The sequence below is a fragment of the Alligator mississippiensis genome, chromosome 5 (assembly GCF_030867095.1).
Source record: "Alligator mississippiensis isolate rAllMis1 chromosome 5, rAllMis1, whole genome shotgun sequence".
In the NCBI taxonomy this organism is placed as follows: Eukaryota; Metazoa; Chordata; order Crocodylia; family Alligatoridae; genus Alligator; species Alligator mississippiensis.
The window spans coordinates 28,040,794-28,068,703 of NC_081828.1; the positions used below are offsets into that span (position 1 = coordinate 28,040,794).

General features: G+C 45.1%; 2 protein-coding genes across 2 annotated transcripts; one reads left to right on the plus strand and one right to left on the minus strand.

The window, feature by feature from the left end:
• The first annotated feature begins 14,457 nt into the window (after positions 1-14,457).
• On the plus strand, positions 14,458-22,470 carry RPF1 (ribosome production factor 1 homolog). Its single transcript, XM_006277514.4, has 9 exons — positions 14,458-14,670; positions 14,847-14,903; positions 16,613-16,693; positions 17,052-17,147; positions 18,222-18,375; positions 20,007-20,089; positions 20,813-20,994; positions 21,082-21,208; positions 22,033-22,470. Exons 1-9 carry the CDS (start codon positions 14,494-14,496, stop codon positions 22,072-22,074), a joined length of 999 nt encoding a protein of 332 aa, XP_006277576.3. The 5' UTR covers positions 14,458-14,493; the 3' UTR covers positions 22,075-22,470.
• Positions 22,471-23,571: 1,101 nt separating this feature from the next.
• GNG5 (G protein subunit gamma 5) lies at positions 23,572-27,208 on the minus strand. The gene is made up of 3 exons (XM_006277513.3): positions 27,092-27,208; positions 26,190-26,345; positions 23,572-23,809 (listed from the first exon to the last, which is right to left on the minus strand). The coding sequence occupies exons 1-2, from the start codon at positions 27,170-27,172 to the stop codon at positions 26,220-26,222; spliced, it is 207 nt and encodes a 68-aa protein (XP_006277575.1). The 5' UTR covers positions 27,173-27,208; the 3' UTR covers positions 23,572-23,809; positions 26,190-26,219.
• Between the last annotated feature and the right edge of the window lie 702 nt (positions 27,209-27,910).

Below are 27,910 nucleotides of genomic sequence, written 5' to 3' on the forward strand. Positions count from 1 at the left end.
GGAAATTGGGGTACGTGTGAAAAAATACAGTAACAAGAGGTTCCACCTCATGAGCCTCTGCAGAGGGTAAGTAACGTTGCATGTGCCACACGGGGGAAGCATCTACTGTCTCAGCTGTATTTCTAAAGCGGATCTGAGCCCCAGATGCTAGGGCAGAGGGCACTGCTGACCCAGCTGGATGGACCCTCAGCAGACCCTGCAGGCTGCCCACCCAGTGCAGCTCAAGAAGAGAAGAGAGGTCAGTCACTTTGGCTCAGACGGCAGCGGCCATGAAGTCCTGCGGCTAGGGAGTTAACAGAGCACCCCCAATGTTCTGTTTCTCCCTACCACAGTTACTTGTGTTTTTATTAGAAAAATACCAGGCCTGTCGGTATTTTCAAGGAAAGGTTTTGTTTGTTTTTTTTTATTTCATTCTTCCTTTCAAAAACCAGGTGTATGCAAGAAAATATGGTACCGATCGATTATTCTACAGTAGGTAGATAAGAGGTCTGAGTGTGCCTTCACATCAATATCAAATCAGTCTTGTGAGGGAAGACTTAGGCCTTTTATTACCTACCCCAGTGATTCTCAACCAAGGTGCTGTAAGATCCTTTCAAGGATGTTGCAGGGTGCTGCTCAGTATTAGGACTGTTAGGTTTGCAAGCACCGATACATGAATCACAAGATAAACCCAGAGATTTCAAATAGGAATTCATAGTGTCAATAACCTTCTGCCCTGTTGGGGTCTTTCTGACTTCTTTGCTATAGAAAAATTGCTCTATTTGTTTTCTGCAGTCAAAAAACCAGGTGAAAGCTAAGTGGTGGCATTTTTTTGTGGGATGCCTTGAGTCTAATGATGGGTGCCTTGAGTCTAAAAAGGCTGATAATCACTGATCTACCCATTTCAAGTACCTTTGGAGTACTAATAAGTATGTTAGCTAGAAGCTGAGATACACAAAAATTATATTTAGAAAGACATAATACTTAAATAATGTGATCTCTGCTCATTAAATAATGTGATCTCTGCTCATTCATGGGAGTCCATCCCTATTTTTTTTTTATCTACATATACAGAAACACCTATACATCATGATGGCATCCTTGTTCTTATTTCCTAGTTAAGCTGTTCTTCAAGGAGCAAAAGCACCTTGAATTCAGAATATCTTACACTTGCAATAAGTTGTTTGCAAACAAACTGCAGTCAAATTATTTGTAGGAATTACTTTGTGAATAGCTGTGAAAGAGAAAGTTGTCAGTTATTTGTGGACAATTTGCAAGCAGAAAGAAGAGGCAAAGACATATGAACAGATCTGTTATGAATTCTATTTATTATCTAGGAGCCAGTTCTATTAATTATCTGAAAACACTCAAATAATACAGAATATATTTTAATTACAAATAACAGAAAATAAGCATAATAAAAAGCTAGAAGATAGTAAAACATCTGGATAGAAATGAGTAATTCTCATGTCAGATAAACTCTTTTTTCTCCAGTACACACTGTACATGAGTTTATTAAGAGAAGACAAGCCATGACTAATTACCACTAATAAAAAGACAATAGTATTTACCTCTGATGAAGAGAGGTGTACCTACCCTACTGCAAAAGGCAGGGATTCCCGAAAGAAGCTAATTTTAACTGAACTAAGTATTACCTAGGCAATGAGGCTGAAGTTGGTTCCTTATTCCCAGTTCCTTATTCCTGATTCACATTTCCTTATTCCCAGTTCCCCATTCCTTTTCAAAGCTAATGTTTACACAATTAAAGGTGGTTAGTAATGAATTACACAAGCTAAAGAATTAGAATTTCATAAAAAATGTATATTTACTAATAAAAATGTAAAATAATATAATGTATCAGGTACATAGCCCTGAAAAAAGACTTGAGATTAGGCTGGGATTATGGGGCAAATCCTTTTTGGGCCACCCCAAATCACATGTTACTTCAACTGTGGGACTCTCCTGAAGAAGTCTTGGCAGGGTCATACCTGACCCAAGTCTTGGTGCTCATTAGCGCACTTCAGCAGCCTCCACGTCACACGTATTCAGCGTCCCCATGCTTCAAAACGGCAGCAGGGGTACCTTAATTAAAGCTCACTGAACGAGCTTTAGTTAAAGTGTCCCTGCTGCCATTTTGAAGCATGGGATGCTGAATACATATGACACTACGGGCACTTTAATTAGAGTGGCTCTCAGAGCTGCTCTAATTAAAGCACCCCCCTTCACCCCAGGAACACATGTCGAAACACCCTCAGAGCTTTTATTTTCATTTTTTAAGGCACTCAGTGGGAAGTCCTTAACCCCCAGAGGAAAGTGGAAGGAAAAGTAGCAGGACCCTATTTTTTATTTCTTTTTGAAATGTAATTGTCATTGTACCTCAGATGAGGGAAGGCAGCCAGACTGAGGAGTAGAGATAGAAGAAGTAATATATAAAACATTGGATCACTGCACAAAGCCAAAACATTATAATGACCAAAGAAGAAAAGCTTAAGTTGCGGGTACAAAATATGAGGTATGTATATATGAGTTCTAATTTAAAAACTGTTCAGAAGCACAGCGTAGCTTATTGGATTTTAGTAATCTGACTGTTTCTTGTAACCAAGTCTTCCCTAACCCTGGAATATTTTGTTTAGCTTGCCTGACTAGGAAACATCTAATTTGTAGGACATAAAGAAAACTGAAGACAGCTTATTAAATTAAATTCTGCATTAAAAATTCAGTAGTGTTATTTCCTGGAAAACACATTTCCAGTCATTGGCCATCCTTGTATTGTCTTTTAATTTCAGTGCTTTCTTGTCCTGAAAAAAGGACTGTCTCAATATTTAAGCAGTCAAATGGAATTGTTACCATTTTTCTAAAATAGCTGACTGTTTTGTCCATCTTTATAAAGTGGCTGTCACGGCAGGGTCCTCACGGAGGGCCGTGATCTCCTTAAGGTCCCTCGCTCCGTGTCAGGCCGGCCCAAGACACCCTCTAATTCTCGCCCGCCACGTCTTGTTGGTCAATATAATGATGGGAGGCTGCCTTGTGTCTTCCCTGGGCACGGCTACTCGGGACCTCTGTCCCTGCGGTTCTTCCGGACCCCCTGGGGGTCTCCCGATACGGTGGGTGTTCCTCGGACACCCTAGCCTTATGGGCTATGCGTGGCTCCTACCAGCCCCTAATACCACGCCCCAAGCCTCGCAGCTGTAATAGACGTTGTCCGGTCTATACGCCCGCTTCCCGGGCCTCCTCTCTAATGTGGCCCACTCTGGGCTCCCTCTCTCATGCCCAGCCTCTTGCTGGGACTCTCGTCTAGCCCGCTCTGGGCCTCCCCTGCCGGTGTGGTTCCGCTCAGGGACTCTCTAGCAGGCCTCCGGTCCTATGGGCCAACCGCACGGGCACCCTCTCCGACCCTGGCTCACTGTGCTGCTACTCCCCGTCTTCTCGGGGCAACCGCAGCGCCCTGCCTCAGTCTGAGGGGTGTTGCTGCACTAGCCTGCGGCCGGGCTCGGTATGCCCGTCTCGGGCTTCTCAGTAATTGCCCCTCTCTCTAGGGCTCCTCAGTATGGCACTCCCCCTCTTTGGGGCTTGCCGCGCCCCCACAGGGCTTCTCAATCATATACACTGGCGCGCCCCCTCTTTGGGGCTCGCCATGCCCCCCACGGGGCTTCTCAATCAGATCGCCCCTCTCCCTGGGGCTGGGGTCTATGTACCCCACACGCAATCCGGGGTCTCGGTCCCCTGTCTGCAACCTACCGGTTGCGCCCGCAACCCACTGGCCGCGCTCCTCGCCACCAGCTGCTCATACACTGGCGTGCGAGTTGCGCCTTCCCTGGCGCTATGAAAATAATGCGCCTTCTTGGCGCTAGGGCACCCCACACTCTCTGGGGTCCCTATAATTGAGGCCTCCTCCAACCCCTACAGCCTCACCCAAGCCTCCAGGTGTAATATACAGAGCCAAACGTAAACTAGAGCCTCCTGGCTATAACATAACCACAAGCCACATGGCCATAACTCATTATCATAGCTCAAGCCTCCAGGGCTATCATGAGCTGTACTTGCAACTCAGGCTCCTTCCCATATCTCAGCTGAGGGAGCTCCTGCCTCTCTGGCTGCTGGCAGAGAGCTGCCAGCCTGGCTTCGGCCCTGGGCTTTATAAGGGCCAGGCCCTGCCCCCTACAGGCAGCTGGCTCCCCTTAGTTGCTCCGGCAACCCGCAGCTGCGCTCATTACCTGAGCAAGCCTCAGCTGGGCTCGTTATGTCGGACCAGGGCGCGCTCACTCGCTCCCTGGCAGTTTCTCTTTTCCAGGAGCAGGGCCTCTAAAAAGGGTAGTTGTCTCTTAGAGAAGAAAAGCAGCTTCAGCCTAAATCAGTTTGGAAACAATCAATTCTTTAGCACTTTGCCATGCAGGACTTCTAGTTTGACTTTTTTCTAAAGACAATCAGTTCCAAATATACCAGATAACAACTGCCTAGTATAAAATCTCCAGTTGGGAAAAGCAAATATATCCTTTTATTTTCTCTGTTTGAAGCCTCAGAAAGCTCATTCCAGGTATGTCTACATGAGACATTTACTACACAGCTGACTGTGTAGTAAATGTCTCAGTGTCTACATGTGCGCCTCTATTAGGGTGCAGGAAACTAATCAACTCCCCAAAAGGGTAGTACTTGTAAATACAAATACTACCCTGCTGTGGAGTTTTTTCATGTGCGGCAGTGCACATGTAGACACTGCCTCAGGTGGCTGGAGCACAAGGGTGCTTCAGTGTGGGGACTGCCTGCTGGGGTGCTACAAGCTGGAGGGTCCATCCAGCTTGTAGCACCCATGTGCCTCAGCCAGAGCCTCTTCACAGCACACTGAGCCCAGTTGGAGCAGCTCTGGGCCAGCAGGCTGAGCGCCTGGGCCTCCTGCCAACAAGGCTGCTCTGACCTAATGTGATATAGTCCAGGCGCCTGTGTAAATGGCATGTCCAGAAGCTTCCTGGGAGCAATAAACTGTAGAGCAATAAGCTCCAAAGTATATTGCCGTGCATTAATGGTACATATAGATGTACCCTCCCAGTCTTTGTTCAGGCCATATGAAATTGCTGTAAATTCTCTTTAGCTCTTTATTATATAAAGAGTAAGTAGAAGCACAGGAAGGTTTTGCAGGAAAAAAAACCACTCAGTTTTTATCAAGTTGACTTGACTAGACCTACATAATATCAAATTATGCCACCCTGGGAAGTCCTGTGGGAAGCAATTAAGTGTCAGGTAAACACCATACTTCAGTTTGTGTTGAAATCTGCATAATCATCAGTATTAAAGTCCCTCATTTCCAAACTTTAATAATTTAATTCATTTTCCAATTTTTGCATAATAACACTTGCAGAAGACACTGGAATTTTCTAATCAATTTCCAGCATTTGTAAGGAAACCTCCTAAAATTGCATGTATTTTAAAGTTTTTCCCTCAGTTCCTGATGTTTTGGGATTTTTCTAGTTCAGTGTTCCTCAGACACTTAGAACACATGTGCCTCTAAAGCAGGGGCAGGCAATTATTTTGAGCAGAGGGCCGCTTACCCAGTTTTGGCAAGCTGTTGAGGGCCGCATGGGTAGCCCCGCCCCTTGATAGGTGTCTCGCCCCTTGGTCACCATCTTGGGACCAATGTCCCAATGTCTTGGGACCAATGTCCCAGGGCCAGGACTGATGGGGCCCAGAGCAGGGCACATGCTGGCAGGGGTCTGTGGAGCCAGGCTGGGCTGCACCAGCAGGGAGAGGGGGGAGCTGGCCCGGCTCCATACAGCCCCTGCCGGCCAGGACCCTGTACCCCTACCACCCTGCTCTGGGCCCTGTTGGCACTGGCCCCAGGACACACTGGTGCAGGCCCTGTGCTCCCACTGGCTCCCCGCCTGCTCACTCCCAGTGCCTCCCAGCCCCACAGTACAGGTGGGGGGCAGAGCACAGCCCTGACCCCCTGTTCACCAGCAGGGAACGAGCCGGTGCAGAGTGCGGGAAAAAGCAGCCCCTTGCCCACCCCATGGCCGGCGCTCCCATTGCAGCTACTCGCAGCCCACATGGGGCTGTTCTGAGCAGGCACAGGCAGGCCCACGTGGGCTGCAAGCGGCTGCAGGGCAGGGTGCCGGGCACAGGGAGGGGGAGGGGCTGCTTTTCCCCATGCTCAGCACCAGCTTGTAACCTGGCCCTGCTGCCAACCTGTGTCCCGTGTAGCTCTGGGCTCGCCCATAAGGACTGTGCATGGCAGCAGCAGCTGCGGCCCCCCAGCTTGCTGCGCCGGGCAGTGTTTGCTGCTGCTGCTCGCCTGGAGCTCATGCGCTGGGCACCACAGAGGCAGAGGTGGCAAACGCTGCCCAGCACAGCAAACAGGGGGATCACAGCTGCTGACGCCATGCACAGCCCCTACGGGTGAGCCCAGAGCCGGCGCGGGGCCCAGCCTGGCAGTGGGGGTGGGTTACAAGCTGGTGCTGAGTGCAGGTGTGGGTGGGGGGGAATGGCTCCTCCCCTGCCCCATAGCCGGCACCCCACGCTGCAGCCACTGGCAGCCTGTATGGGGCTGCCTGTGCCTGCTCAGGACAACCCCATATGCACTGCGAGTGGCTGCAGCAGGGAGTGCCGGCTATGGGGTGGGCTAGGGGCTGCTTTTCCCCTTGCTTAGCTTTTCCCCGGGCTCCTTCCCTGCCTGGGGTCCCCCACCTTACCTGAGCTTCCCACACTGGTGCAGCCACATGGTCCCAGGCCAGAAGCCCCTATGTGGGCCCTGCAGTTGCCCACGGTCTGCTGAGCTTCCCCTGGGTCCTACTGCCCCTGTCTCCTGTCATTTCTGACAGGAACCAAGGACAGAGAAATATTAATTTTCTAAATTTTTTAGGGACCCCATGGGCCAGATAGAATGGCCATATTTTCTGCACCCCTGCTCTAAAGATATGGGACAGACTTCAAGAGGAAGAGAAAGGTATGGAAAAAAATAAGTGGAAGAAATAGAAGAAAACAGCTCTACAGTACCTCTTAGGTTCTTGGAGATTTTAGTAGGGTGTAGTTGTAGTGTTGATGTTACTTTCTTTTATCATCAATACTATGGTACCAGAGATGTACACAGCAGTATAACATAAAAGGGGCAAACAGTTCCAACAGCTTGAAAACCATTCAAACCTATACCCTTGCTCTTGTTAAGCATCCTCAAACCCCATAACACACTCATACGTTCTGAAAACATCTTGGACAGAGATTGCATAAAGACATACGTGGTTATTATTTCCCTTACTTAGGATACAGTCACAGGCATTCATCAAGTTCAGCAGTTGAAATTGCTAAGTTATTTTAGTTTCCTTCTTGTGTAAATTAGATTTTAGATGGAGCTGGGGATGACTCCTATACGTAATGCTTACATAATACATTTCATGTTGTTCTCTGAGTGTGTGAAAAAGGACACGTCGCAGACTGACACAAAAATGGGTCTGATGCAAGAGCCTGGAGATGGCTAGGCGCAGAGTGCTCTGCACCACTAGGATATATGGTTCTCTGGCTCTGGAACTGAATGTAGACTTCAAGTGTCAGCATTCCTCTGTGGTCTAGCAAATAATTGTCAAACATGCTAACAAACCATGAGTCTCATCCTCTAACACAGTGGTTCCCAAACCGTGGGTCGCAACCACAAATGGGGACACAACATCAGCAGATGAGATCTCAGGGGTGGGGGACTGTGGGTTGGGAGTGAGGGGCCATGTTGAGGAAATGGGGTCATGCTGAGGAAATGGGACCATAAATGGGGTCATGCTGAAGAAAAGTTTGGGAATCATGTAACGGCTGGTCCCCCACTCCCCATAAAGGGTCACAGCCTAATACTCCACGGGTCTGTAAGCTTAAGGGACAAAGATCTGTGGATGCAAAGGGTACCAGCCCTACTTATAATCCCAATTGGGACCAATATAGTTCTATGCAAGAATTTTTCTCTTTTTGGTTTGCTTTTTTAAACTTAGGACATTTCATTAAATAAGACCAAGCAACATCAAGAATGCTAAGGTTGCAAAGCCAAGTATTCAAAAGTGCCACTTTCTATTGGCTCCTTTTACACATACCTAAGACCAACTTTTAACTGCATGATCACATTATTTTTCCAGGACCCTGTGAAAAGTTTGAACCACGCTCTGGAAGTGAACAGAGGCTGCAGCAGATAGAGTAGTGTTGTCTGTAAGATCATTTCTTCATTTGTTGCCAAAGTTGGAAAGTACCGGTATATATTGAATGCTGTAGAGACTGCAGGAGAAATATGGGCTTATAGTTAAACCAACTAAATGCTACCCTGGAGATCTGGATTTTATTCTTCTCTGTACCAGTTTTCCTGTGTGATGCTAACCTTTTCACAGAGGGCCACTAATTAGGGGTTCCTCATTTTCTGCATGCCCAGGACACCTCAGGTCTGATTTTCAGGAGTTCTGAGTACTCACAACTGCAGGTGAAGTTACCTGAAGCTGTGATTTGAGTTTAGAGTGTTATAAAAATGCCATAAGGATTTGGCTGTGGTCGTCTCATGTTGGCACCCAAAAATATTGTAGTAAATGTTTCTGACAGATCTTGACTTGGCAAATCTCTTTCTGCCTCTTTCTGTCCTGTCTATAAAACAGCCCTAAAAAAAAAATCTCATCTCACAAAGATGCCAAAAACCTAATTTATTGTATTACAGCGATGAACACCATAGAAACACCCGTAAGAACATAAATAATTCTGTATGCAGGGGTTGGGGAGCATGAGACTTGCTAACCTGTAAAACCTGGGGGTACAGACTGAATGACATGGATAAAAAGTGCATCTCATTGAGCACTTCTTGCCAAATTAATGTGGAGCTTCGATGTAGCTGAAAAAAAAATGTTACAGTTAAAATATTCAGAAGTGCCTGAGGACTAGATCCAATATGTCTAAGTCTAAGCACCCAAGTCTAAAATTGAGAGCCTGAATTCCCTCACCCCCACTTTCAGCTGTACCCTGGAGGCACCTTACTGTTTGATTTTAAAGTCCCCAGCGTGACTGCCTGGGGTGGGACTCCTGCGCAAGTCCAGAAATGCCTTGTCTGATTAGCTCTGCCCCACTCTCATTCCTACCCCCCATCAGATTTTAGAAACTACGCGTTCCTCCATCTGAGAGCCTTGATCCAGTAGATGGTCTCAGAACACACCTAGTACATACGAACAATCAGGCTCCCTTCAAAATGCAACCCAACAGAGCCAAAATCTACATACCTTTACTTTTTTCAGAGACCACCCTTAACCACCAGGCTACAGACTAGCATGGGGGCACTCTGTTTCTATTGAAGTTGTTCCACATGAAGAAAAATGTTCAAGATGCATCAGACCAGAAAGAGAGAGGGAAGCAGCAGGTTAGAGCACTCGCCTGGGAGGGAGAGATCCACATTCTGGTCTGCTTTATACCATGGCTGTTTAATGCCAAATGCAGAAATGTTGGGAGCAAGAGCTTGATTCCAAGACTCACCCCCTCCATGTATGTATCTTAACCACTAAGATAATCATGCTCCCTCTTTCTGACCCAGTGACAGCTTTTCTGCACTGTGGAACAGCTTGAACAGGAAAGGCAGAAGATAACCCCTGCTTCAGAATAGGCTAGAGCCTGGCAGTTAGGTTGCTCTTCAGGGTGAGAGGACACACTGGCCACAGTGAAGACGGGGGTTTTTTTTACTGGGTGCGGTGGTGTTTCTGTCAGTACTTAGAAAACTTAGATTCCCAGTTAGAGGGTCATGCTCCTCTGCTCAGGGCCATACTGATGACTGAATTTGAGGTCAGGAAGGAATTTTTCTTCTAAATGAGACTGGTAAGGACTGTGGGGCTTGTATACTCTATTGCATGGGGTACTGTATGGTCCTTTTCCTTTGAGCACATATTAGATCAGTGTTTCCCAACCAGTATGCCATCAGAAATGAACAGGTGTGCTGCAGAATTTTGCCATGCCAATGAGCTACAATAGGTATGAGGATGGGGAATGCCTTAACAGGTGTGCCGCAGAAAATATTTATTAATGTAAGTGCGCCTTGGGCTGGAAATGTTGGGAAACACTTTATTAGATTACTTCTCTATCAGACCAGTATCAGGGCACTGGCAGTGCCCACATCTCCCCTGCTTTAATCTATGGCTTGCTGTCAGCGTTCCTGTTTCTGGTTGTGTACCTTGTAGTCATAAATGAAGAAAGCAATGATTTTGGGAAACCCTCAGTGAATGGTTAAAAACAGGGGACTGGACTTCATAACCCAACGGGACCCTTTGGGTCTTACGCGAGTTAATTTAGGGAACAATTTCAAGCCAGGTCTTCCACATTCTGCATGAGTGCACCTGCCACTGAGGTTTTGGATAACAGGAGAGGGAGGCACTCACTGAACACTGCAGAAAAGGTGGTAGCATTAAGCCATTAAGTCTGCTGTGAGAATGCCTACTGATTAAGTACATTAGTGTTTAGCTACTCAGCATCATCAACACTGAGGTGCTTCTGAAGATGATCAAAAATAAACCTTTAGGCACCTAAGGAGCTTTACTGGTGAAACTGAGAAGTCTAGGAATTTTAGGCATGTCCACTGCTGTCAGCCAAAAGTAATTTCACACACACAAGTTTGTGTTTAGGAATGGATGAGGTTCCACGGGCTCTCTGGATGACAATTGGTCGTATATTCCTTCTCTTTTCTTTCTGCTAGCAACTTTGGGACCTACAGCAATGCTTTGATTCTTTCTCCATGATGACTTCACAATTTTGTATACTCTTGAAGAGGACCTTGTCAAAATGCTTTAGAAAATCTGTTGCCTGCTCCTCTTTTATCCCCTATTTTATTTGATAAATTCGAGAAAATCTAAGAACCTAATGAGGGTTGAATTTCCTTTATAGGCCATGTGCTAGTTAGATCAGCTGTTATTAAGATTTTGCAAGTACAACTGTCATACTTGTAATCATCATCCATTTTATAGACAACCACCATGCTCCAGTTTGGAAACTGTTGCACTAGAATAGCAATAAAAGTGATCAATACAAAACCGTATCAATTTTTAAAATATGTACTAAAACATTATTGGTCCAGCTAGGTTAGTATCCATGATACAGCCTCCCAGGGGAGAATTTTTTCCTTACATTCCCAGATACATTGGTATGTTAGAGTGTTATTTTTCCAGGATAGCTTATTCTTTCTACTGAATCTCCATCTCAGAGATTTACCTCAGAAATTTAAGTAAGAGTAAATAAAAAGAAAAAAACCAAACTGGTAGTTCTCCAATCCTTTTCAAAGGATTCCCTCTTAACTGTACTTTTTATCCATTGATCACTTTTTTGCTGTTTTAAACCTTGTCTTTAACCTTAATCCTTGCATTTGTTTTCTCTTTAATTCTCTGTAAATACTTTCTAGCATAATTTTCTTTCCCTTGCTGTAGACAACCTCCTTTTAACCTAACTCTAAATCGCTTCCAACTGATTTAGGATTGGGGTAAAAATGCCAAACTTGGAGAATTTTGCCTATATTACAGCTGCAACTCTTAATAACACCTGTGCAACTCAAGTGGCAGTAAATACACTGAGATATTTTTCCCTAAAAATACCCTAAAGACACATTCAGTCAAACAGACATTTCTTCCATTATGGATTCTCAGCTGGATATTTAATAGCGAACCCAAAACAAAACTCTTGATGTTTCTTCTGCTTATTACAAGACCAAAAGCTTCTCCCTCCTACCCTGTCCCCACAAGAAAGTAAATCTGCCGGCAGCAAGGCATGAACTGTAAACTTTTCCACAAGTAGGGACTATTATCTAGAATTTATTGCTAAGATCAGCACAGAGCCTTAAGACCAAAGAAACATATGGGTGACAGAACCCATGCACAAACAGGCCCAAAGACTGATAGTCTCTCTTAACAAATGTATGCTTAGTAGCAGTTTAATTATTTTTAGCTTGGTCTTTTATTAAAGCATTCTATAATTGTACCCTTATTTGTGTTATTGTCATTCTTATTAGGTACACAAAGTAATTATCATGGTTGCATATCCTCAGCTCCGGGAAGTTTTTATATTAACATACCTCATTGTTGCCTTGGAGGTTTTTGGAAGGAAATCTTAGAGATGTCAGTAGTGTATCACTCCCTTTTGCTGGGAGGGTTGCAAATCAGGGGGTTTTCATATAACGTGCTTTTTCACACGTAGGCAACGCACTTCATGTTACCATCTAGCAATCAACCTGTAACCAGTCCAACAAAAAAAAACACTACAAGGCAAGAGTACAGGTTCATCAGGTTCAAATGTCCTAACACACTTGCTAATAGTAATTACTTAACCACATCAAATAGTTTATAAAACACTCCCAATTCCTGCCTTTTTTTCCTAACATTTAATTGAGATGATTTATCAGGGTAAGTGATCATAAAAAAGTGTTGTCCTGAGATTAAAAGATTAGTATGTTTTTTTTATTCCCATATCCTTGTGGGACTATCCCATCTTTTTTTTCCAACCCCAACCAGTTGCATTTCTACCTGGGTTAATGAAATGAGAAAAAAACTTCATTGGTAACTGCTGCTGCAGATCCTACTTCAATTGGTTCACAACCTAAAACATTTTATTATGGCACCAGTCAAAGAGATTTTTACTAGGGAAAAAAACAAAAACATGTCATTAATTAAAAACTAAAACACCTACTGCTCTTTGGAGGTAATGAGGAAAAATACAGAAAGTATTAGGACAGCACAGAATTTGGCTTTTCCTGGAACCCCCAGCAAAGACAAGTAAATAATGCTATAAAAGAAACTTGTCCCTGAGAAACAGGAAACAAATAAGGTATTTTCTCTTGAGAGGTGTGGGGTGTAGAGATGCATAATGAGGGACTTGATCTCTCTTTCTCATTTACACCAGCATTAATTAGGAAAAACGATCTGAATTATGCTGCTATAAAAGCAAGTTAAGAGACAGGAAAATCAGGTCCTAGATGTCTAGCCCACGTCCTTTCATCACCTTTTCCCACGATCCCACATGCTTATATTCAGTCTACAGTGCTGGCTTTCGTTAGTAGATACTCCCAAGCATTGTAAGCAAAAATATATGTAAAAACTATGAAATATGTATCAGATTTCCAGACAATTGTTCAAAAGTCATATGGGAGGAGGGAGGACTTGTTTGGTCCTTGTCTGGCTCAGAGTCTGTCCTCTACTTACTGTGCAGCTTGAGACTAAAGAAGACTCAAAGTGTGGAAATTCATTCTAGGTGAACAAAATCTGAATATTCAAGCCATTGGCGACACATAGGGGGTGCACGTGGATGCATGTGCACCCCCTGAACTTGGTGGTGCACCACCTGCGAAAAGGCACTGCTGACGTTGCTGGCAGTACCTGTGGGCAGTTGCCCCTTGCCACCCCCACCCCTGCCACCGACACCACTGATGGCATCTGCAAGCAGTCCACAACTGCCGCTGGCCACCACCACCACTGCGTCTGTGCGCGGTCACCGACCACTGGTTTGCACTTGCCCCCCACCCCCACAGCCGCCAACAGCACTGCGGCCGCCTGCAGGAGCTTGCTGTGCCCCGCCAGCCTCTGGGGGCTTGTGGCGTTCACGATTCAGGATCTGTGAAGGTGGAGTGTAGTTCAGATGTACCCCTAATCAGAGCGCAAGACTGCTGTTGTAAAGCGACCCTCCCAAATACAGCATTAGCCTTTGGACTGGGAGAAAAGGAAAAAACAGAGAACACTTGCCAGGTACTGAGGCCGCTGCATGTGTGCAAACACGCTGACAGCTCCGGCCTGTGCTGGCCTCACAAATGCATGAGAATAAGACACCTGTTCCCGGCGCAGGTGCCACATGCCACTGCTCCGCCTGCCAACTCCCAGCAAAAGCCATTGTGGATAATACGAGGTGTGGATAGCCAGGATCAGACTCCCCTTTGGTTACAGACCGCCACCCTGAACACCTACACTTGCCGGCCCAAATACCAAACAGTGAGAATCAGAATTAGGTCATCACAAAAACTAGGGTGAAAAATGGCTCATGTTTATGGTAGGGGTGCAGGTTGTAGCTGGGTTGCTCTAAGGACCAGGCAGACAGTTGTTTGGGTGAATCCGGTATCTTTGATTACACCGACTGCAGTTGCTTCCTCAGCCGGACGAAGGGTATTTATACCTGAAAGCTTACAACGAATATTTTTTCCAACTATTTGAATTGGTTTAATAAAAGAGATCTGCTTCACCCGAAGAACCTTGTCGGCCTCATATTTATTATAATTACAAAAATACACACGTGGTTTATCTAGTGCTACACAGACCGCATTTTGTATTTATGCGTGCACATGTATGCAGATACACATGCTATCCGCACACATAAACACGCAAGGCGACTATGTGCGGCCCCGCCCCAGGCCCTTCCATCCGCGCAGGCGCAGAACCCACGCGCCCGGAGCCTCTTCTAACCGGGCGCAGCTGGGATTACGTCAGCTGGGCGGGGGCTCGAGTGCTGCCCCGGAAAGGAACAGCGGCTGGGCGGGGTCAAGGGTTACTTCCGGCCGCACTTGGCGGCATGGCTGGACTAGGCGAGCAGGGGACGAGATTGTGCGGAGCGGCGCTGGGGCCCGCCGAGGATCATGGAGCGGCCCCTGAGCGGGTTCTGTTCCCGCCCGCGTTCAGCGTGTCCGAGATCAAGAACAAGCAGCGGCGGCACTTCATGTTTCTTCGCTGGAAGCAGCAGCAGAGGAAGGTGGGACCCCGCCCCGCCCGTGACGTCATACAGGGGGCGGCAGCTTCAGGATGGGGAGGGACGGTTGGGATATGGCGGGGGGGGGGGGGGGGAATCCCTCCCCTCCCCTCCCCTGGCCATAGAGACACCTCTGACCTTGCTTTCTAATTTCTGCTTCCTTTCTCATTTCTCCTCAGGAGAAGCTGGCAAATAAGAAAAAGCGGAAGAAGGAGAGAGAGGCGCTGGGAGACCAGGTGAGTGATGGTGGTTTGCAGCCCTCCTGGGGACCCCTTCACCACACCCTAGCAGTGCTGAGCACCTTACTGCTGCTGCCTTGTGCAGGGTTAAAGAAGCAACACAGCACCCAGGGGCTACTGTGGCCTGTAATCAGCACGCCTTTCCCTCCCCGCTCGGGGTTTGGAGTTGTTGGTCTGCCCAGACTGGTAGAACATTTCCAGACGCAGCATGGTGTTAGCGGTGTTGTCACATGGTTGAGGCATCCTTTAAATAGCGTTGGGCCTATAGTATTATTTGAAGCTGGTGACTTTTCAGTCGATTTGTAAACTTTTGAAAAACTGGATATGTTTATTTGTTTTTCTGCATGAATACAGTGGCTCTCTTAGGCAGCAGGCTTGTGATGCAGTTGCTATAACAGTCTTTGCTGCAGACAGTGGCATTGTGAGTAACCCTGAATAAAACAAGTATAACACGATCACTTATGTGAACTATGAATGCAAGTTACCTGTTGCTAAAACCTAGTGACTTTTTTTTTTTCCCCCTGCTTCTGGATGCTTAGTGGCAGCTGGAGAAGAACAGTTGCTGGGTTTTTTTGTCTCTAGCTGCTACCGAGCTGCAGTAGACGAAGAGTCTGTTTCATGAATGAGTTTAATGCTACGCAAACTTACAGCAGGACTGTGGTGCTGTTCTTTTAAAACAGGAGTATTAAACTCATCTGGCCTTGCAGGACAAATAAATGGTTCAGGGCCAGCCCTGTGGACCAGATTAGGCCCATGGACCCCACCAGCGTATCGGATGCAGCGCACACAGTGCCTGGTCCAAGGCAAGTGCCATGTGCAGCATAGGTGCCAGACGGGCACAGCTTGCAGCCAGAGGGAGCACTGGATCTGGCAAGTGGGAGACCCATGGACCCCCACCTCTCGCATTTTGTTTTCAAAAGGAGACTGGACAGATATTTGGCTAGAGTGATATGATCGTGGCACCCATTCCTGCCTGGGGCAGGGGGTTGGATCTGATGATCTGTTTAGGTCCCTCCTGACCCTAAGCACTATGGAACTATGTTGGATCCAGCACCCACTCTGGCTGGTCTGGTACTGCATTGCAAATGGTAGTCTAGCCAATCTAGGACCTGTACTTCACACGCCTTAGCCAGGAGTGGCCAGAGCTGGTACTGTAGGTAACATAATACCATACTGGCTGCAGGGCTGGTCCAGCACATGCTGCATGGATCAACTTCAAAACCCATGGGGCTCCATGGGCCAGATCATTTACCTCCATTTTAAAGCCATAGACAGAAGTTTGAAGGTAATAGTGAGAAAGAAATGAGGCTGAAACATGAATAATAAAGCATAGTAATTGAAAACAACTTCATAGGAACTTTAGAGCCCTCTTTCATTCTTGGCATAAAATGAATTGGGTTGAATAGTATGGCAGTGTTTTGTAGTTTGTGTGTTTGGGGGTTGTTTTCAATTGTTTTTATTGTCAGACTCATAATATCTGTTCATGATGAGGGGGTTGGTATCGCTGGTACTGGTTGTGTAAAGATAGCTTTGCTTTCAGTGTTTTAAAAGTTATTGCCAAAAATTGACCTAGTCTCTCAGGAGATTGATACTCAGCCAAGCAATATGCTCAACCCTACAATGTGAAAATGTCTTGCATTTCGTGTTTAAAAAGGAATCGTGTTAATATGTTACATTACTAATAAACAAATGTATATTTATTTAAGGCACCACCAAAGCCTGTGCCAAAGACAATTGAAAACCAAAGAGTTTATGATGAAACAACTGTGGATCCTAATGATGAAGAGGTAACTTTAACTATGTAGTTTCATGTGTTAAGAAATTGTACTTCCCTCCAAAATATCTGCTAATTAGTCTGATTAAAGTCTGTTTCTGTTCTCATGGTATACATGGATTGATAGTCATGCAGATGATAACTTTTTGCTGCTTAATGATTATTTTTAGAAAAAACTTTTCTCATTGTATTGTATATCTGTTTAAAAACCCAGATTCAGAATAGAACAACTGGGGTAGATACCTACAAGTTCTGGCTTAAAAATGTTATAGTTGCAGTTTTGCCATTGACTTTAATGGAACCAGAATTTACGTTGACATGAACAATTTTTTTCTAGAAATGGAATGAATTAAAGCACTTTATTTTTCTAGGTTGCTTTCGATGAAGCTACAGATGAATTTGCACCTTACTTCAATAGGCAGACGGTTCCCAAGATTCTTATCACGACATCAGACAGACCTCGAGGGGTAAATACACTTATGAAGCTTGTAATTTTTTTCCTGTTTCTCTAATTTCCTTAAATTATTTAAGGGGGTCTCTGATCCAGGTTACTGTTCATGGGATAGAGAGGTTCATGGGATTCATCCTATTTGATGAGAACTTGGATCCAGTGACCTAAGCCAACATATTTTTGTTGGTAGTCTCCACAGAGAGGCAAAAGACTGAATGAGCAAGGAAAAGTCTTCCTTCTAGACTAAGTGGTTCCTCTGAGGCAGGGTGGAAGAACAGTGTGGTGCCACTGTTTAAGCTTAATTTTCTATGTGACAAGTAGAGGGAATTAGTTGCTGGGTCTTAAAATGTAACAAAGCCGCCTCCTACCCACACAGTGTTAGTGATACCATCGCATTGGAAGTAGCAGCTCCTATCGGGGTTTCTTTCAGTTATTTTATTTTATGAACTTGTTGGCTCTCCATTGGTTGCCTCTCTGACCCTAGTCTTGCAACAGGATCTTCATGGGCAGACCCTTGTGCCAATACAGTTCACCTGGCATGGGCTGGGGCCATTCATGATTTTCACACAGTGACAAGAGCACTTTTTTAAATATCAGAGTCTGGATTATGAAACCCTAAACTATGTAAGGGATTTGGGGACAGGTGTTATACTGGAGAAAAATACTTTTCAGCGCTTTAATTGACTCAATTTTTAGTCTAGTATCCCTTTAATACTTTTCATGTTAATAGTGAATAATAGCATTACTGCTTTTATGATTGGTGATAAAATGAACAGTTCTCCTCCAAAAGGAGGAAGCTGCCCTCCTTGCTTCCAAAAATGTATGTGCATAGATAAAAGATGGACAGTATTATTCAAACCTATAATGCAGCAGAATATCAGGTGACAGTTCTTGATTGCTCTGTTTGGGTGCCATGTTCAATTTGTAATGTTCTACTTGGAGCTAAGGTGGATCACTGAGGAAGAAATGTTTTATCCTTTTAAAAAATCTAGTAGTCAAAAAGGGAGGCATTTGCAGGAGTAACCATTTTTACATCTTTTTGGTTTGCTCTCTATTTGAAAGATTGCAATCTAATCTTTCTGTTTTGCAGAGAACAGTAAGATTCTGTGAACAGCTGTCTTCCGTTGTACCCAACTCGCATGTTTACTATCGAAGAGGACTTGCTTTGAAGAAAATTATCCCACAGTGTATTGCAAGAAACTTCACGGACCTAATAGTTGTTAATGAAGATCGCAAAATACCCAGTATCCTTCATAAACTAGAAGCAGTTTCTTCAAGTAGTAGGCTCTGGTAGCTGTATATGACTATGTTGGCACCAGAAAATGTAAGGAGAAATGTATCTGGCTAAATAGTGTGCTAGATCTCTCCCATATTATTATATGCTCCTTTTCTCTTCATTTCATCATGGTAGTGTCATTTTGTTTGTTTTGTCCTTGGAAGTGCACAAGCCAAATATAACCTACAAAGCTATAGGTCAGCAATGCAGTTGTAACTGGCCTAGGAGCAACATGAGCAATTGCTGTTAATCTGAGAGCCACAAAATAAATATACCCCAGATAAACAGTTCAAAGGAAACAACAGTATGCACTTTCTGTTCTGCATTATAAATAATAGTGTAGAAGACCTACCCAAGGCATGTGATTCTTTCAAAAAAAAAAGACACCACGGATAATATTTGCTGCAAAGTACTACTGATAACGTAAGCTTAGATAAGTGCTTCAAATTCCAGCTGTTTTAAAATGTAGTTGTCAATGCAAAGTTACAGATGTACTATTATGCTGCTCGGATTAGCTATATGCCTTGGGTTAATTGAGACGCACAGAACTCAGATGCTGTTGTAAGATCTCTCATCTATCTTGGAGCTGAGATGTGGCAGAACAGCTAAGGCTTCCTGCTATGGCCCCAAATAGCATGAGTTTGGGTTGCTTTGGTCTTGCACTGGATGCCGACCCAGCTGTAGATAGGTACCTGGTCATTCAGGTTGAGGGGTCAAAAATTGTTTGTGATCCAAGTGAACATTATTGTTACCTAATGAAACCAGTGAGTAATAATGTACAGGAAGGCTTCATCAAGTTGTATTGATTGCCAGTCAGGAAGTGAACACATCTAAATAAGTTCTGGCTAGCTTTCTAGTAACAGTTTAATGGTACTGCATAGTATACTAATTTTCTGTTGTGCAATTTGTTTTAAGCATGGAAAATTCTAGTAATGAAAATCTATTGATGAAACTTGGTACAATACTCACCTGTGCTGCTGAGAGAGAGAATTGCAGTTTTCTTGCCCACAAAGTATGGAGAGGGGTCTATTGGAATCAAGATGGCAGACAAGCAATTTCACAGGCCTATCACAGTGAGCCCCCCCCACCCTGGGCACAGTACTGATTGACTGAGGGGGCCCTAGCAGCCCCACCCATCACCACTGATTGGCCAAGAGGGCTACCTTTCATGCTGCCTTGCCCTTCTGTTGATTGGTGGAGGTGGGGCAGGGCTGTATAAAAGGCAGCACTCTCAGCCAGTCAGTGGTGGAGGGAAGAGGGGGCAGCCACCATCTTGGCTGCTCCCCTTTGTGCCAGCAGCTCTTCCCCTGCCCCCACTGGGCTGCAAGGCCAGGCCACAACAGCTGCGAGCACCTGCTGGGGAGCCAGCATTTTATTTTTAGAACTTTTTTTCCCAGCGACTTTTGCAGTTTCTGCAAATTTATGAAATTATAATTTGAGTGGGTCCCTAAGTATGGATTATACAAATAATGTATTTCCACTATAACACTGAATGTTCCTCTAACCAAAATTCATTTTTCTTTGAAAAGTGTTTTGATATAGCATGTTTAAACTGCACATTGGATTATTTTTATCTTCATCTTAACTCAAGATGAACAGACGGTCTTGTTTTAAGTCATTTGCCTGATGGTCCAACTGCTCATTTTAAAATGAGCAGTGTTCGTCTGCGTAAAGAAATAAAGGTGAGGTTGTTTATCTCTTGGATAAAAGTGAAAATCCAGTGTATGCAGGATCCAGATTGCTTAAAGGTTTCTTCTTCCACCCCACACTTTTTTTTTTTTTTTTCTTCTTCTTTCTCTGTGCGTACTGAGGAAGGTTCATCCTTGGTGTGTTGTTCAATTTGTTTTGTAAAGATGATGGTAATTTGCTGGGTTTTTTTTAAGGCTAAGTTTTTCTTGCTATTAAAGGAGCATTAGTTTTTTTCAGTTAATTATTTCTGACATGTTCTTGCAGTCATGGTAATAACATTATATAAAACTAATTGCGTACCAATTCAAGACAACACTTCCCCACATTGTATAGATATTATTTAGATTACAGAGTGCTGTCACAAGGAGCAAGCCATAATATTCCGAGTTCCCTATCACCACAACACTTCCCATAAGATATTTATTTAGCTCATGAAACTATGGAAGAGAGTAATATAGTTATTTATTCAAGAAAGCTGCCTTTATCATTAGTATTTAAGGTCCCTACATATTACCAACTGATGGTATGTACATCAGTATGCATATACTTCTGTGTATAACATGCACAAAAAAAGGTTTTTTGTATAGCATTTTATGAGGATGATAACATCACTTAGCTCTGACTCCCTTCCCTCTGTTTTGATGTTGGTAACTAATGCCTTTTTAAAAACTCTGTATTTATTTTGTTGTTCTCTGGTAACAACTCTTTCATTCCAGCGAAAAGGGAAAGAGCCCACAGAACACATGCCTGAAGTAATCCTGAATAATTTTACAACACGACTGGGACATTCTGTTGGTCGCATGCTTGCCTCTCTCTTTCCACACGATCCTCAGTTCATTGGAAGACAAGTTGCTACATTTCACAATCAGCGAGACTATATCTTTTTTAGATTTCACAGGTGAACTTTTCTGAAACTTTGTAAATGGCTAAGAAAGGCATCAGTCCTGCAGCAGCCCATCTGACATGTTTTCCTTTGACTCTGCAGGTATATCTTCAAGAGTGAGAAGAAGGTGGGGATACAAGAGCTTGGGCCACGTTTTACCTTGAAGCTAAGGTCCATTCAAAAAGGAACCTTTGATTCCAAGTTTGGAGAGTATGAGTGGATTCACAAGGTATGTTTGACAATAGTGACACTGGGTACCTAAGCTGTACTTTAAACTTTGGCATTCTGAAATGCTGCTACAAATGGTAGTCTATTATGAGGTATGGAAATGAGTTAAGTGAAATACTGAAAACTTTTTTTTTTTTAATCTGCAAACTAGAAATGTTCTGCTATGTTGGCAGTAAATAAATTAAAGTAGCAAAAATAATGAATGTCAATATACTTTGATTCTTTATTAGCAAAGTGTAGTTCAAGTTCCACATACCACAGCATATATCTATAATCAAGTATATTTTGTAAAGTTCACTGAGATCTGACTTCTTTACTGTAGTTTGACTAGATTTTTTTTGTAAGCTGCATGTAAGAATTAATGAGTTTAAGTTTGATGCAAACACTTATCTCCTATATGGGAGATAAGTGTTTGCATCAAAGTTAAACTAACTCTTATGCAATTTTTAATAAACTGAAAATGGTAAAAAAATCATAATATTGAACCACTCTGCTACCTTTTTACAATGGAATTATACTTCCAAGTTTAGCAAGATTAGGCAACATTAGCCACAGCTGCAGGACTGGTACTCTTGTCATCTTTTTAAACAAAGGGTATTTATCTCTTATGGATTTAAATAATGGAGTACCTGAACTGTTTTCTCCAGTCTCTGTTACTCAAGCTGAACCAAGGCATTTTTATGGTGGAGCAGCAATGCTATTTGAAAGACGCAACTGTTTCTTCCTTGTTACTGTTTTTACTATATTTGCATACATAATAAAATGTCCAGTATAAGATCAGGTCTGCTATTGCATTAACTAGCAAATGTTTTCTTTATATTTCAGCACCGTGAAATGGATACAAGTAGAAGAAAATTCCATCTATAATGGGAAGAGAGTGTTCTGGTTGTACCTGATGAATAGGAATACCAAACTGCTCTTGAACTCTTTGCACCAAATTAACAAGTTTGGAGCCCTGGATCCTGTCATCTCCAATTCATAAGCAGTGGTGCTCATTACTGAGCATTATTTTTACAGGTAGACAAAAACACATTTTCAGACTTTCCTGTGAGCAATTGAAGAAAGATGTCTTTTCAAATGAGCATAAACATTGACTCTTAATCAGTGCTACTGCCACTTATTCAAAACTGAGAAGCTCTTCTGGAATATGAGTAGGTTGCCATATATGAATCATTGTCTTCATTGTGACTCTTGCCTAGGGTTTTAGGGCCAGTACCAGTGCAAAGTTGTAAATTCTGTAATAACAATTTGTTTTCAGAGTAACATGGTTGGTTGTGTTGTTTTGTAAGGTGACTAAACTCAGACTTTGCTTGCAGTTTAAACAGGTAAGATATTAACACCAGTTCCTCTTTCTCTAAACCAGTTGAACTTAACCTTTTTGGCCCCATGGCCCTTTGCCACTCACTTGGCCTAGTCAATGGGCTGGATCAGACAGTGTGCTCCAGGATAAAGCCTGCACAGCCAGACTGGGCATTGCACCACCCCTGCATACCAGAACTGGGCTATTGGCTTCATGCTGCACCCAGTTTGCATTCTAGGATTAAATCCTGTACTGCCTTCAGCTAACCCTACATACCAGGCTCCACACTATCCTCTGCACAGTACCACCGGCTGGATGACATGTTGCCAGGGGCCCAATCTAGCCCATGGGCTGGGAACTGAACACCCCTTCTCTAAACAATGCGCTTATTACCCTTACAGTACCAATATTATTCTACCAAGAAGTTTCAGGTTCAACTTAACTACAGTCAGAGAACAAAGGATTTAAAGTTCTTTAGCTTAAGAAAATCAGTTAAATAGGTGATGTCCAAACACTTATGCAAGTATCTTTCCCTACAAACCAATATAATAAAGTAAGAGTCTTTGTAAGAACTTATAGTTAAAATACACTGTGGAAAATGTCCTATAGACAGTGCACACAATCTAATGCCTTGCTGAGATGGGAGGGGAGGCTGCACTGCACAGGCCAGCTTTCTCAAAGGACACAATTGTTTTCTAAGTGTACTCTTACCCTATCTAAGCAGATTATAACTTGCAGGTTTTGTATCTCAAATAGAAAAGATGACCATGCAAGTTCTTCCTCTATTATAAATCAGGATCTCATCTCTTTTGGGGAGGGTTCCCCATGACCCAGTCTGCTCCCCCCACACATACTGCTCTCAGGCCTCCAACTTTGAGTATGGATACTTTTGATGTAGCTTAGGAATTTTCTTTAAACAACATTCCAACTGAAATCCAAGCAAAGGTGGTAGAATACCTGCAGTGGTTACAGACTCAGATCTGATGTCTGCTTTAAAAAGTATTTGACTAAAAGCTCCAAGCACTGGAGTGAAAGTTTATGCATCAGTAATGGAAAAAACAGACTAAGTTAAAACATTTTTATTTTTTTGCATGGCATTATAAAACTGATTCCTTCATGAAACAGAATTTATTGCAAATTCATTTGGAGAGGTAGATGGTAAGAGGTTTGACAACAGTAGCAATTTACAGTTAAATTTGGCACACTGAAGCTAAGCTTTTGCATGGACTTTGTATCAAGGCACTCCTTAAGGCACTCTCCACCCCAATACATATCTGCAGCTACAAAAAGGTGTTAAAAGATCTGAAAGATAAAAAAAGAAGAAAAAAAGAAAAAAGTTAAGTATGTATTCTGAATGATGACCTCCATATCTAACATACAACTCTTTTAGGGAACATTGCAGGTATGAAAGTTGATTTAGCCTCACAGCTGCCTTACAGAATTGGACAAAGGAAAATAAATTTGTACCTACAGAAACAAATGTGAGTTTTTCAGCCTCCTCCAGACTGGAGATGCCCAGACTAAGTGGGTTGGGTCAGCAGATGTGTTTTCCACAAAGGAAAAGGTCTGCCTTCCTCCACCAAGCCCAGACAACAGCTTTAGATATTTTCCATCTTAGACTTGAGCACTAAGGGAAAAGCTCTTGGTAGCTGGCTCTGAGCCACTAAAGAAGTTACATTTCCTTTAACTATGAAAAGATGCTGATGGCTGTTACCACTGTCCAATCTTTCTGGCTCCTCCTTAAAACGTTTAGATTACAACCACAAAGCTGGCTGTTGTGGGGGAGCTGAGGATAATAGAAACAGTTAAGAAAAGTAACTTAAAAGCTTTTGGAGAGGGAGGGAGGATGCAACAAAGGAGATGATACCAATGTACCTTAATTCCTGAGCACTGTTGTCACAAAGTCTAGCAGAACAGGAATTAGTATCATATTTTTTGTATACAGTTTATTACCAACCATTTGGGCTTCCATCAGCAATATGTAAATTATAAATCTGATATCCCACAGTAGCTAAGAAAGTGTAGCAGTATTTAGCCCCTCATCCAGAACTCACTGTCTCAGATGTTGTTTAGGAAAATATTATAGTATAAATGTGTCAAGAATGTTGCCATGCGCCAAGCTCATTTCAGAAGGTGAGACACTCAAATTTGTATTGTTCAAGATGGAAGTAGCTCGGCCAATTTTGCAAGAGTTCTAAAAACATTTTAATGACACTAATGTCATTCAGATTCATGGGGGGGACCACCTGTTTACTAGGGGTGTACTGATAGAGATTTTTGGGACTGATAACGATAGCCGATATTTAAGGAGGCAGATACCGATCTGTTTTCTGATACAACTGCCTCCAGCTGGTAAATCCAGTGTGGTGAAAGGGAAGGGGTGGGTGATCAGTGCCCCCCAGGGTGAGCAAAGGGGTGGGTGCTGCCAAGGGGGCAGCTCCCCTTGCTGCTTGCATCCCAGGAGGGCGTAGGGGGGCAGGGATGTATGCTCCTTAGATCTGCACAGGGCTAAGTGGGGCTCTTCTTGGCAGGGGCTGGGCTCTAAGTGGGCACCAGTAGCATTGGGAGAATACTGTACCCACCCCAAATTTTGCTGCCCCACTCCTAGCACTGCTGCTGCCAGCCACAGCCCCACCTCCACCCACACACTGGGAAGAGCCAGGGCTGTGGCTGGAAGCAGAGCAGCAGTGAAATTTCAGGTGGATGCAGCATCCTCCCAGTGCCACCGGTGCCCAATCTGAGCCCAGCCCCCACTGAGAGGAGCCCTGCACAGCTCCAACTGCTGCTTGCCCCATCCCAGGCAGATCCAGGGGGCACCCCCCCCCCCCGGGTGTCCTCTGGGGGTGCAAGCAGTGGCAGGAGCCACCCTCCCCACCAAAGTGCTATGGTATGGATTTTCTTACATGGGTTTTTTGACCTTGTGATCTCCCATGGTCAAAAAAAAAGGCCTCCTACTGCAGAGTAGCAGCACGGCAAATGCCTGCATGTGTGGCACCACATAAAAGTGTGTAGCACTACATACTGCACATTTGCGCTCGCCTGGATGCGGCCTACATGTTCTACAACTGGCTTGCTGAGAAAAAATAGTAATCCTTAAATTTGTATGCATACTTTGTTTTTAAACTAAAGCACTGGATTTTTTAAGCAATTGGGAAATCAGACTAATTTCATAATCAGCAGCAATATTAGGCAATCCAAAGCAAATGTGAAGACTTCACTGCTCAATTAAAATCCATCTCAGGCAACAGAGTGAGCAAAGTAGTACGCACTGACTATAACGGAATCATCTGTGATCTTGGTATGGCTACTATCGGACAAGGGTTCTTAGGACCACCCTTGGCACCCCTTCCTGAGAGAAAACAGAAAACTAAACTGGCATGAAGATTAAGCTATTTTAAGAAGTTCAGACAGAGGCAATGTGTCAAGGCAGAATACAATGTTGCACTGTCACAATTCATGCTGTAGCTGCTCTGCACCTAAATGACACAGGCACAGAGTTTTGTCCAAATGCCTTACAGTAGCAATACATCCTTTTTGGGAAGGAAATATAGTGCACTTGAATTTCTCAGTAAATTTTTCCCACCAAGATCTGATCTCTTTTAAGACACAGGAATAGCTAGTTTTAGGTATTCAGTGTCAGAAAAGAAACAAGACGTCATTGTTTGTAGTTTTAGAAACTTACCACTGAAAGATACAACGGTATTTCACCATGTTACAAAAAGGAGCAGACTTTCTGGGGTCGGAATGGATTTGTACTTGAAGATACTCCTGTCAACAGGGGATCGTGCTGTGCGTTCTGCAAACAGAACTGCTTCAAGTCGGCTGCAGCTTGAGAAACCTAGTCGGGGTCAAGCGTGCGTTAGCATTTACGGTGCGTTACTCTAACCGTAACTTACTGCAGGCGTTGGGAGGTGCGGCACAGTCCCCCTGTGGCACAGCTGCCGTACACGCAACATTTGCATTGCAGCTGTTGTGCAGTCGGAAAACACCTCTCTGGTATTTGTAGGTGCAGAGGTCGAGCTGGCCCTCAGTCAACAGGGTCCTGCTGCAGCACCCAACTGCTTTGAAGCAGCCCAGCCCTTTTTACACTGGTCTTCACTGGCAATGCTGTCAAATGAGCTGAACGCTGGGGCCAGATGTTAACTGGGACAGCTCCCAGTACCGGGGGGGGGGGGGCGGGGGGCCGCCTGCTCGTCCCTCCCTCTGGATTTGGTGTGGGCCCAGGTGGCCTCCCAAACGTTTCCTCCGCGCGGCCCCGTGCCCCCACCTGCTGATGTCGTCCCCACGGTTTGGGACCCGCTGCTCCGGGGGCTCGGCTGGGTTTCCCAGGCGGGAGGAGCCGGGCAGGCGGCGCGGGCGCGGGCGCGGTCTGTTTCCGCGCTGTCCGCCCGGGCCCAAGCAGGGATCCCCAGGGCCGGGGCAAGCGGCGGCCCCGGCCCCTGCACCTGCCCGCCCCGCCCCGCCCCGCCTCGTCCCGCCGCCATCGCCGCGGAGGCCGCGGACCCCGGGACGGACGGGGGCGACTCCCACATGGCGGGGGCGGGGGGCGAGTCCCACCCCGTCCCCCCGGCCGGGCCCGCTCACCTTGACGCGGCTGACGCCGGCCTCGAGGCGCAGCTGCTGCACCACTTTCCGCATGGCCGCGGCGCTGGACGAGCCCGACATGGCCCCGCTCCCGGCCCCGACCGCCACCGCCGCCTCCCCCGCGCCTGCGCAGCCGCGACCCGCCCCACCCCGCCCGCCCGTCCGCCTGCCAGGGGGCGCTGAGCTGCTCGCCCGCGCCTTCATGCACTGCACTGCACTGCACTGCACTGCACCGCTCCGCAGCCCGGCCCGGCAACCGGAGCCTGCGGCGGGCGCTGCCCTGGACCTTGGGCTGCGCCGGGCCTCCGGGCTTTTTTCCGACTGGTTTTTAGAGAAACGCCCCAAAATAAAGGGGGAGGCGGGAGGGGGGGATTAAATTGAAAAGTAAGGAAACAGCGGTGCGCTGAGGCGTCAGGTGCTGGGGGCTGTGCCCTGCACATTTCTCCCGGAGGGGCAGCATCTTGAAGCGCAACTAGTCCCTTGTTCATTAAGAGACACGGGAAGCGGTGTCCCTGCACAAGCGCTCGCTAGGAGAGGGCCGCTAAGCAGATGCAGGTTTGATGGGCTTCGTTGCTACAAAATAGCGATGCAGAAGCCTATAGAAGGGGTACATTGAGAAAATGCACATCTTGGCCACCTAGCACATTTTGATACCTGCCTCGACATGCTTTATTCTAGGAAAAAATGGTAACCAGTCCCAGTACCATAAATATGGTATTGTAGGCTAGATAATAATCTCAAATTCAAAAGCTTTTGTAGTTGCTTTAGCGCATGCTCGGTTTTATTCGGTCTTGTTCCCATGTCACTCGACGAGAGTCT

Bases quoted from the DNA above. Each gene is read 5' to 3' on its own strand.
- RPF1 (XM_006277514.4), top strand. From the start codon at position 14,494: ATGGCTGGACTAGGCGAGCAGGGGACGAGATTGTGCGGAGCGGCGCTG. The intron at 16,694-17,051 runs GTAACTTTAACT...TTATTTTTCTAG, and splicing joins TGGATCCTAATGATGAAGAG to GTTGCTTTCGATGAAGCTAC. The intron at 21,209-22,032 runs GTATGTTTGACA...TTTATATTTCAG, and splicing joins AGTATGAGTGGATTCACAAG to CACCGTGAAATGGATACAAG.
- GNG5 (XM_006277513.3), bottom strand. From the start codon at position 27,172: ATGTCGGGCTCGTCCAGCGCCGCGGCCATGCGGAAAGTGGTGCAGCAG. The intron at 26,346-27,091 runs GTGAGCGGGCCC...GACCCCGACTAG, and splicing joins CCGGCGTCAGCCGCGTCAAG to GTTTCTCAAGCTGCAGCCGA.